The following is a 12,337-nucleotide window of genomic DNA, read 5'->3' as shown; positions in this document are numbered from 1 at the left end:
GATGCATTTATGATCTGAGATGATGGAGTGACTCAAATACCCACCGTGACTGTGTCGTCGACAGAGGAAAAGGATGTTCAAAGGCCTTTCCAACTGAAATACAGCAGTATATAAAATAGTACAGCTGAGGGGAAACCGTGTACCCAGTGGGGTTGTTCGAAAAGCAGTAACAAGCTTAAAATGAGCTACTTGATCACTCATGCTGGGACAGATTAAAATAGAGATAGATTATGTCCTGGCTGCCGCAACAGGTTGACTTTAAAGGAAACATTGCTCTCAGTAAGTCAGCGTGGATCCAGCTTTATAAAGCAGTGTGTACTGTAAATATTCCTGTTTCCTGGGTGTGGGTAGTGCACATGCCTTTTAAGGTTAAGAATGGAGAAAGAAACCTTCCTTAATGTTTGCCAGCATGAAATCAAACAATAGCATGCTGCAGTAATATGTCAGGCTTTGATGGCAGGATTTACTGTAATCATAGTTTAGTTTGATGAGTCAGAGCAGCAGGGAGGAGTGACGTCATCAAAATGTTGCATTTAAAGTTAGCTGTGAACACAATTAAAATTTCCCTCTTTGTGTTGTTTTTATTTTCAACTCTTAAATGGGCACTTCACATATTTTAAAAGATCAATTTACTCATCACAACATGCTTTCACTCAATCAGTTATGCTGATGTATATGAGGAAGTAAAATTGATGATCTCTCACAGAGGGCTGCAACTAACATTTTTATCATCAGCTAATCTGATGATCAATTTCACAAATAATTGATTTATCATCTGGTCCTCGACGGCACACTCTCCTTCAAAGCACACATTAATCACATTACTCACTCTGCATACTTTCATCTACGCTATATCAACCATCATCGTCCATCACTCTCACCTCATAGCACTGCTGTTCTCCTTCACTCCCTGATTACATCCCGTCGCATCCCGTTGCAATTCTATCCTCTCTGGTCTCCCACACAAATGCCTCCATAAACTTCAGTTGGTCATTCAGCTGTTATAATTATTATCCAAACTTCTTCCATACAGCACATCACTCCTGTCCTTCAGCAGCTTCACTGGCTCCCTATCAAGCACCACATCGACTTCAAGATTCTGTTTCTCACCTTTACGGCCCTCCATAACCTCGCCCCATTTACCTCTCTGAACTCCTTCACACTCCTTCCCGTACTCTCAGATCCTCTTCCACTATTCAACTCGCCATCTGTCCGCTTGTCCACCATGTTAGTGTTTGTGTCTGCGTGTTTATTGTGATCCAGAAAAACAAGGATTAAATAATTATGATCAGCATACAAAATGTACAAGACACTATATTGACCCAGACAGAAACATATATGTGTGCTTCTGTCAGAGCTGGCTGGATATATCTGTATGTAATTTTGCACACTTCAAATTTCAAAAATTCCTTCCGATTGTTTCATAGCAGGACAGAAGAGCTGCATAATAATGATGATGATGATGATAATAATTAATTATAAAATGCAACAATAAAAGAAGTGTAATATTGTTTATGTGTTAACAGTCAGGCACAGAAACATACTTGAGTCTAATTATCAATCTATGGCCAAACTGATTCAACTCCAAACTGCGAGGCAAACAGACCCTTCATGTGATAAATTGCATGTGGCAGAAGCTAATTTGGTTCACCAATATAATAACAGTCCTCCTCAAGAGCAACTGTCACCACCGTGCATTGTGCAGCTGCTGTGTCCTAACCTATAGCAGAGGGGGCGTGCATGCTTTTTATCCCCTCAACAAGAGGCACCTTGTGCTCTTGGCTTTATGGAAACTTCTCTGATTAGGAATAGAGCCCTCTCTGCTGTGCTCGGCTTAATTTGGGTCATATGCAAACCCTCAGCTCCCGCTCAATCTACAATCAGAACAAAGAGCTTGTGTCGGCTATCTGAGGGGCTGATTTTTATTCTGTGTGTTTTTCCAATCATTTGGAACACAAACAAATTTTTACAAGTAATTATTGTACATGTGAGCAGAGTTCTTTTCATCTCTTTCCTCTCTTTATATAATCACGCTGTAATATAGCATTCATATGGACATACTCTCATATTTACGATCTTAACCTTTGCCTCTCTTTTTCTCCGTCAAATTTTTCCTTTCACTTCCCCCAATGCTGCCCGGTGCATCTCACTCACAAACACATTTAACATCTGACTTTAATAAACCCCCCTCAGTTCAGCAGGTATGGGTCCTCAAGATGTTAAAGATTAACATGCTGTGTTTTCCTCCCTGCTCCTCCCTGTCACTCCCAGATATGTGTTTCTGATGGGGCTCCAGGACCGCAACGAGAAGCTCTTCTACCGAGTGCTAACGTCAGACATCGAGAGGTTTATGCCCATCATCTACACCCCCACTGTGGGCCTGGCCTGCCAGCAGTACGGCCTGATATTTACAAGACCGAGGTGAGGCACACTCACACGTTGCATTTTTTTTAAAAAAACCCTGTTTGCATGAAGATTGGTTGAAGATGATTTGCTGTGAACAGGCCGGAGGTGATTCTGTTTTCTCTCACTGTTCCCACATAGTCAATCTTTCACTGCTCAGTTATTAAGTGTTTTATTGTATTGGCAGTTTTATTGTTTTTTGCTGTGGCACTTGGTGTTGCCAGCATTCTTCTTCTAATGCTGGTGCTGGGGTACCAATATTCCATCGCTTTAGGCTGCATAGTGTGCAGTGGAAAAAAATGTCTGGTCACAGGTTCACACCAATCACAGCCCACTGGCACATATATACATATTTGTTAGCTGGAGAAATAGACAAATGTGAGATGAGGTACAGCTGAGCAAGATATTGATGTTGTATTGATATCAGATGAATATTGTCTTAGATTTTGGATATTGATATATTGTGATAAGTGTTGTCTTTTCCTGGTTTTAAAGGCCGCATTACACTCACTAGACTGTCCTAGTTGTTCTATTATATCTCTTTACCCACTTAGTCATTATATCTGCATTACTGATCACTATTTATCAGAAATGTTGCTCTTGAGGTATTTCATAAGAAAATTGTGAAATTTGAATTTATCCCTGCTTTAATTAGCACTCGGCCCTAAGTTGAGGGCAGACCTTAAAAAAGCCATCATTACTGTAGTGGCATCACTTTCAACACCACACAATAACACTAGGAGTGTTTTCAAAAGTGTGAAAATGCAAAAAGAATTAAAATAGAACACAAAGGTTTTATGCTTGGCTGGGATGGAAAAGCTGATGCATCAATAGAGACTAAATTTGACAAAGTGCGACATAAACAGACTTTGTTTAACTGTAGTTGATGGAAACACATTTATTTGCATTTTCTGTAGCCAGTTTTCTGGAAATAAAGTTAAAATTTGCTTGGAAACCTGACTACTGTGATGCACGGTATGAGAGGGTTTTTTAAGCACTTTTGCCAGAAAATGTGACCATGAGATCTCGTAGAACCTGTAAAATGTTACTGTTCAAAGTATATCTGCTGATTCTTCTGGACACATCTTCAGTGATGTTAGTCATAGTAATCAAAATGTCATTGAAATAAAAGTTATAATCTAAAACACTTGGTCTCCAGCAAAACTTAATCCAATTTTAATAGACTGCTAAATCTGAAAATCACCAGAAGCACGTTTTCTTGGCTGTTTTTAATATTACTCCATTACATTCTCATGTTTGCATTCTGATTGGCATGCTCACAATACACTGAAAAGGAACCAATGTCTGCTTGTGGCAAGCTGCCGATTTCCTGCAAGCTGGGCTGGATACACTCTGCATATGTTTGCTGGATGAAATTCCATTCTCCCAATTTAATGTTTTTCAGATTTGTATTTAAATATCGTCTTAATGTAATTACAGTGCAAGAAATCATGGATTGTTGGTTTCTTGATTAGAAAGTAATGTTCTTGGTTGGTTTAAATTACTACATAGAACTCTTACATCCAGACTGTGGGGTCAGACAAAAATTTAAAAGGATAGTTTGGATCATTTGATGTGGGATTGTATGGTGTACTTCAATAGTCAGTACTACCTACAGTAGATGCTTGTTGGCACACCTCCAGTAAGGAGCAGCAGAGAAGAGCACCAGCATGAAATCTAAGTAATGTACTACTACTAAAAAGTATTTTAGCAACATAAAAAGGTCCAAATAAAAACAAAAAGAAGTGTCTGTTGAACTTTACAGTATATTTAGAATATTTTGACCACTTTACTTTGGCAGCAGATAGCCTTTTCTGATGGGAAACTGCTGTTACATAGGCCAAATATCGCTCTCTCCATTGGTAAAATAAGTTGTTTTTCCTTGCAGAGCACAGGAGTTGCTGGTCTTCTGCTGCCTTAATCTGTTACTTTATGTTATTGTGTGAATTTAGAATTCTTCTATAACAGCAAAGTCACTCAAAAACTCAAACAAACTAACATTTTGAGGCAGTAGTCGACAAGCAACTTCCATGTTCTGTGAGGTAAAATTACTGATTCCAGCTATGGAGTTTGGTTGGTTTGGACAAAGCGATATTTAGCTTTTATATTGGTGGTTTCCCATTGAAATGTCTGTCTGATGGCAAGATAAAGCTGTGAAAACATTCCAAATATTGGTTAGAATTCAACTGATACAGATTTTTGCAGGTAATACACTGACCACCTACACGCACCTGATACAACCCCACTACACATAATCCAACCTATTACTTTAATGTTTTCTCCAGAGCTGTCAAAAACCGAAAGCTGTGTTTCAGACTAAAAACTGCTGTACTGCTGATCCTGCTGACAGCACAGCACATAAATCAGGCAGCAGATTTGGCTATGAGATCAATAATTTATTGATTTTTTTTTTTTTTTTTACATCATTCTGCTTGATGATCCATGAAATTGGCTTATAAACCTTAAAAGCCTGCAGGTCTTCAAGCATATCTGCTAAAGCTGCAGCATATTGTCAAATGATTTGATGTATTACAATGAAACCAAAAGCTCAAGGACTTGTAATGCATGTATATGTGTATTTGTGAACTGCTCTTTGATGTTATGAAGTCTGACCCAAATTGTGGAAGCTTTTTCAGCTGGATTTTGGTCAGACCACTCCGCTCGAGGTGAACCGCTGTAAGCTGTTGAAATCAGTTCAGGGTTCACCTTGAGTGGATCTGGCTCTGCTCCGAGCAGACAGACGTTCACTGGTTTCCCCTCTTCGTCTTCTATAAACACACTTTCACTCTCTGCCCACACATGCACACACCTTTCTGCTGGTATCTGTTTTCTCTCAGATATGTTCATTAGGTCCAAGTCTCTCACTATCTGACAGCAACACTCCCTAAGCAGTTAGATAATATATATATACTGAGGTGATAGTGCTCCAGTCTCAGTGCTGCATTCAGGGCTGTGCTATGTTTTACTTGGCCCTCAGTCCCTGTATTTAACCTCACTCGGGTGGCTACAAGTGTTGGGTTTGTTTTTGCTCTAATAAGACTGATAGGAGATGGACCACCCTAGTCAACTGTCCTTCACTGACTCTTAAGTTCACTTACTGCTTTTAGCTAGAGACCAGGGATGTTAGAGTCATTTTAGTTTATGGGCCACATACAGCCCACTTTGATCTCAAGTGGCCTGCACCAGTAAAATCATTGCATAATAGGCTATAAATAATACATTTCCCCACTTTTTTAATAAAAATAAGTAAAACAATCTGAAAACATTCACAGGGTTAGGGTTTGTAAGACTGATGAAAGCCTGAGATGTTTTAAGAAAAACAAGTGCAATTTAAACTATATAAAACAAAAATAGCTGTGCTTTTTAACTCAAAAATCACAAAAAAAACTCCAAGGCACTCATATTAAAACAATTAAAACGCCTTTATTGTCACAGCATGGTCATGTTAGACCTTAAACTTCGGTCTTTCGAGAGGGAGTCAAACTGAGCTTTGACTCTCTACTCTAACGTGACCATTTAATTGCAGAGTGTTTGTGATTTTTGAGTACACGTGTCCCTGCCCAAGAGCATCTCAAACAAACACAATTTGTGTCCAGGATGCATGTCTACTAAAACATTTTTGAGCTGTACATTTTAATCAGAAAATTGTAATTAATGACTTTTCTGCAAATTTCACTCTCTGCAAAGTCATCCAGTGGCCCCAAGGCCCTATATTTGACACCCCTGCTTTAGGCCCTTTTAGTGCCAACATTGTGATTATGTCACAGCATTAGATAGAGGCAAAACAAAGGAAAATCCAAAATTGTCATCTTAGTAATGGCTTAAATTGAAGTTGTATTTCATATCAGCTGCCATTGCCAGTAAAAATAATTAAAATGAACTCAGAAAATGTCAAGAGAGGATATATTCTCACTCATTAAACAGAAAACTACAACAACATCCAACTGATTTGGTGGAAAAAAGTGGTGGAAAAAAATTTTAAATGAATTCACCACAGTAGATCATCTGGCTCTACAGACTGTTTTCCTGTTACTGTTTTTCATTTGTACTCCGGCTCGGTGGGTGTGAACTGTGCCACTGAGCGTGTCAGAACAGCGCCTGTCTTGTGCAGACCATTAAAATAGCAAAATAAAATGACTACAGTTGACCCAAAAAAACAACCAGCATTGGACTCAGCCAATCACCAATAGCCGATATAGTCTTCCAATTGCCCAACCCTGTCGCAGTGGTAGAAAGCTTGCAAGTCTGATCCCATTAGTTAATGTTAACTTTTTCAAGTAACACTCGCGGTCCAGGAGAGTGCTTGACTGCACGTATTCAGAAGAACTCATATTTTCTTCAGTCATTATGAAATAAATCCAAAAAACTTGCTAGCTAGTGTTAGCTAACATGCTGAGTGACATCTAAGCCCCACCACCAAAATAAACATCATAATTTTTATCATCAGAAAAGGTGTCTATAATCACTGATGGATATAAAAGAATACATCTAAACCACATGGCAACTTGCAGTGGTTAGCTGTTGTTGACAGCCAGTATGCATTTCACTAAAAGTCATGACTGTTAGCTGAAACGTGAACATGTTAAGATGACTGAAAAAAAACTGGTAACTACTTAATATCAAAAAGATGTCAGTCTCAGTACTTTCCCCTATCGTGCATCGACTCTTCAGCAAAGCCAAAATTTTCCCAACACTTTATTCAATGATGGCTTCATTAACCACCACAAATGTTTTTGATTAGCTGTGAAACCCCAGTTTTCCTAATTTTGTCCAAGCAGTTTTATTATAAATGCTTACCTTGGGTATATTTAAAATAGTTGGAAACCCAAGTTCTCCCATGCACATAACTTTGTTACCCAACTGCACGCTGTTTCCCCATCCCTGCACAACTATGTGGAAAATATTCCTAGCATGCTTCCCTTCCTCTCACACTGAGCTGGCTGGAGGAGTCATTTTATACACTCCCTCAGTCTCACAGCGCAGTGGGACCGGACCTGCTGCCAGAGGCCTCTGGGCTGGGAGGTGGGCCTCTAGGAAATGTGCATCAGGGGGATCAGTTTGCAGAATTCACCAGGGACAAAGCCCACTGTCTCTGACAGATTTAGATTTTGCAGCCAGGCTCTTTCTCCCATCTAACTATGCCTGAGAAACAGGAGTGGGCTGAGATCATGATGCATATGAATCTATAGTCATTGATTATGTATATGTACCAGCCATGTGATGTTGTTTTCACCTTGTGAAAACCTGTTTTGTTTCTCATCACCTGTGTGTGTCATCACGGCAAAATGTGGTCCTGAAGACACCTACTGTAGCAGGAACTACTACAGAAGCGATTTTGAGGACTTTATATGTCTGTCAACACAATAGCATCACAACCAGGCATGACACAGTCAACTTCACAGGTGTGTAGGTGAGAACAAAATGAAGGCCAAGTTCAAAGAGGGGTGTGGTCCAAATACAGCCACAGGAAGCAGGGGGGTAGGATGTTGGGAAGTGGTCATTGTTTCCCCCACTCGACCCACATTTGTTTGAAGTCGCTGATCACTGTATCCCAGTTTTATTCATTACCATCCAGTCTTTAGACATTAGGTAAAACTTCACTTTGTGAGTTTCTGTGTGTGAGGAAAATTGTGGTCCTGGAAGCTCCTACTGTGGTGGGAATTATCACTGAAATAGTTTTAAGTGTTTTTTTTAAAAACTTCACAGTGTGTAGGTGAGAACGAAATGAAGGCCAAGTCTGAAGAAGTGTAGTCTGACCCATGAGGACTGAGTACTCGTGTAATAATATATACTAAGGACTACTGAGTACTCATGGGTTGGGATGCCAACATGTTGATGGGCAATGTGAATGGTGTGATCCCATCACAAGATAGCGTCTAGTGTCTCTGTGTTCTAAGCAATGCTAGTGGCATGGCTTTATGAATTACAATGTCAGTCAGTTGGTCCACCTCTTAAATATCTCAACAACTACTGGAAAGAAAATTTACATATTCCCAGTGTCCCCAGAGGATGGAGCTTAGCAACACAGGTGACACCCTAACATTTCCTCTAGAGCTCCCATGAAGGTGACATTTTTGTTTTATATTTATTATGGCTTGATAGCCGCTGGAAGCGGGGGCCTGATCACACTAAAGTGAAGTGGATCCATTGCCTGCCAAACTTCATGAAAAGTGAAGATGCTATGACTTTAGGTCACTATTGGGTTTGAGTGAAATATCTCAACAAATATTTAGTGCATTAGATTAAATTTGTTATAGACAGGATGAACCATACTTTTTCACCTAGTGTCAAAATTTCAATACAGTACTTTGGTTTATGAGCAAACACCTACCAAACAAATGGCAGTTCCATTAGCATCAGCTGTACTATCAAATGTTAGCATGCTAAGTTGCTTAAAAAAAGCAACAATGTGTAGACTCATATTAGACTCATATCCCCTACAAGTGTGTTGTGGTGGCTGTATCTGCAGAGATCCTTTCTGTATTTCCATATCTTGTGTCATTGTTTTGTTGTGCTTGGGATGTTTTACTAACCCACCATGTTGGTATTTGACATCATGATCCTGTGTTTATGAACAGGTTGGAAAAATCTGCCCGACTCTACCTTTAACATGGTAAAGATTCTATATTTGGCTCACCCCTGTGTCCAGTTACACCCTAACAGAGACGCTTGTATGGCTGTAGACTCTTTGTCTAGTTTTCTATGATCTTGAGGGATCAGCTCATGTCTAACCTTTGAAGTGAAAGTCTTGTTCCGTTTCTAACTAAATCTCATGCACGGGGCATTTTACTCGCCATCATCCTCCAGAAATGCCTGTAATGTATTACGGATGCCGCTGCATGCGTGTGTGCATGCATGCGTGTCTTCCAGTTGGACCACCATAGCAGCAGATTAGGTCTCTAATCACTGGCTCTCAGGTATAAAGACTTTCTGTGTGGAAGCAGCAGCCTCTCCTTGTCCTGCATGACTCTACCCGCTAATCTGCCGCATGGAGACTAAACACTCCAACACCAGGTCCTGTACCAGAGGCCAAAGGTCAATCACCATTAAGTGTCAAAACAGAGCTGATTCACTGATCTTTAGATGGGGCCGAGGCGGGAAGGAGAGCTGGAAAAAGGAACACATTCATATAATCAGAAGATTAGCGGACATGCTTACTTTTATTGGTTTTTAAGCTCATGAGCGGTCACAGTGTTTTAGCAGAGAAAGTTAGTCTGTCTTCATTACACAGTTTGTTTCTGTTTTCACCATAAATGCGGGTTGTGTACTTTGTTTGACAGCTGAAAGTGCTCAGTTGCGATAAATGATAATGTTTTGTAGCAGAAAAATGATCCCAAGTATTACATGCAAGTAATTAGGTTTACTTCAACCACTGCCTGTGTCACCGTGCCCTCTGCGGTGTGCTGCTGTGGAGTGTCTAAATAAACCTGTAATAGACCCTTTTAAAATAAGAGCCTGACTCTTCAAGGAGCTCTCGAGGTAAAGTGACATGAGCCAATCCATCTTGCTGATGGAGACAGATGATCATCAGTAGCCCATTAGTGAATTCCTGGTTAAGGGTGAAGGGTCAATAACACTGCTACTGCAGCTGTCTGTAACTAGTTGAAAGTAAGATGTAGGCTGTCTTAATGTCCCAAGAGATAGGACAAGGTAAAGACCAGATGGTCTCTTTTTCTTCTGCCATTTCTACTGTATAGTAAAGTCAAGCCAATTTTATTTATATATCACTAAATCATAACAGAAGTTATCTCAAGGCAGAAGGTCTAGACCATACTCTTTATAAGATTATTTACAGATACCCAATTTCTACTATGAGCAAGCACTTGGCAACCGTGGCAAGGAAAAACTTACTGCCTGTATAAGTGAAGATAAAATAAATTTGATATATATACTTCATGTTGTAAAGGGGTTGTAACTGATATTTTTACTTGGTCTTTCATAGCTAACCAAAATTTCACAAGCTCAGTTTTCACTGGACAATTAGTCTAGAGGCTACTGACTGTATAAAAAGTGGTTTAGCTGTAAGCTACTTAAAGAATCAGACTGACTGTACCTGGGAAACCTGGGATCAAAAGTGTAATATAGTTTTATGAATTTTTATTTAATCTTGTAATGTATCTCTGAGAGCCAGACTCCTTTTCAGGAACATCTTGCTCATACCCAAGGAGTGACACACAGTTTGAGAGTTAAAATCAATAAGGTATTTCTAATTTTGACTCCGGTTCTGAAAATTCTTGCTTAAGTGTACCTCAGTGGTCATGATGAGGGAGGGGCAAGCGCTGCTCTTTGACTTACTCCACCCAGATTGGGTGATTGGCATGTTTGTGCAGTCGGGTGCAGGAAGGATTTGATATGTTCATCAGAGGCAAACACCTGGAAAGTCATACCCCAAGTAATACTCTGTGTGAAGCCGCACTGAAGTATCATACACCCGGCCGAAGGGGCACACAGTGCAAATATTGTTGTTAGTTTCCTACTCGTGCAGTTGCCATTTTCATGCCCAGTGTCCATGGGTATGTTAGTGCATTGCTATCTTGAGGCAACAGACACCGGTCAAAGAGTCAACGATTGCTCTATTGTCAAATAGAGTTATTGATGGGACAGGGGATTGGGAGACGGCGGAGGCAGAGGGTTGGCTAGCCAAGGACCGCATACCTATCCTTCAGTGGAGACGAATTTCTGCTGTGAACTTTGCTTATCCTGCTAGACTGTAACAAATATCTGTAATCTCCTGTCAGATGATTTGGAGACAAAAGCTAGCTGTCCATATGCACTCCCCACTGCTGTCAAAGTCAGGGCTACATTTCTTTGTAAGTGTGTCATTCCAGCATCTCCTGAATCTGCACTCAAGCCTTTCCTCAGCAGAAGTTCATTTCTCTTGTCAAATGGAGCATTTAAATAGCAATGCATCTGACTTTTAAAGGGAATGGAGGATGACACTCTGACTGACTTAATTCATGTTACCGCCTAAACACACATATGATTAACCAAGAGACATAATGCAATCCCTTTGTATCTTACTTTGCACCCAGATTTTACACCATTTACCAGCAAAAGTGCAAAAGTGGGGCTAAATGCTCTTGCGCCATGCACTTTAGACTTTGCATTATGTAAATAGGCTAAATAGGGGCCTAAAATGTTAATTAATTTTAAGCTACATAAAAATTGTACTGTAATAGCTTGAATACTGCCATGATTAGTTCTTGTGAGGCTAAACCAAAGGGATAAATGCAGGAGGTTATAAAGGCCTAATGAAAGGCATCAGCTGAGGTGGCACCGGCCACCTCAGGAGTGGCACATGCTGGATGATGAAGCGTTCCAGCCTTACAGATTAGGGCCTTTCGATCTCACCCCAAATCAGGCCCACACACAGCGTTGCACTCCATGTGTGTGAGAGAAACTATGAGCATCCAGGGTAAACAGAAAATAGACTGCTGGATCATTAATCAACACATGATTATTGAACCGTGATGACCTGCTTCAAACCATGAATAAGAAACATCTACTTATTCCACAAAAATGGACTCCAGAGAGAATTTCCTCCTTGATCATGACTGATTGCATGATTTTTTCTTATGTATTTATTTACCACAGTTTTACTCCTTGGTCAACCATGAGAGAAGCTCAAAACATGCCTGTGTTGAAGCACCAGAGAAAAAGGGAGGAGAGAAATGGTTTGGAATTACACTGACCTCATGAGGAACGTGGCAAACATTTGGGATTAATTCCACCCTGGACTTTGAGGACCTTGTATAACAATATAGAGCTCATGTCTGCGGATGTTTGAGAGCCAGTGAAAGCAAAGAAGCTGTAGGGCACAGTAGTCTGTAACTCCAGTTTTCCAACAGTATCCCTTAGTATAATAAATTATGTATCAGCAAAACCCCAGCATAAATCCACAGCAGTGTTACGGTTTACTGTATAAACATGGAAA

General features: G+C 40.2%; 1 protein-coding gene across 1 annotated transcript in view; it reads left to right on the top strand.

The window, feature by feature from the left end:
• Window positions 1–12,337, top strand: part of me1 (malic enzyme 1, NADP(+)-dependent, cytosolic) — a 112,169-nt gene that overhangs the window by 46,255 nt on the left and 53,577 nt on the right. Inside the window, exon 3 of the mRNA XM_084726109.1 lies at window positions 2,272–2,421. Within this exon, the coding sequence (XP_084582235.1) occupies window positions 2,272–2,421 (150 nt within the window). The remainder of the gene's footprint in view (window positions 1–2,271; window positions 2,422–12,337) is intronic.

This window comes from Lutjanus erythropterus, chromosome 9, assembly GCF_056507025.1.
Source record: "Lutjanus erythropterus isolate fLutEry1 chromosome 9, fLutEry1.hap2, whole genome shotgun sequence".
In the NCBI taxonomy this organism is placed as follows: Eukaryota; Metazoa; Chordata; class Actinopteri; order Lutjaniformes; family Lutjanidae; genus Lutjanus; species Lutjanus erythropterus.
The sequence above is the reverse complement of the archived record's forward strand: the minus strand, read 5'-3'. Positions and strand labels throughout refer to the sequence as shown.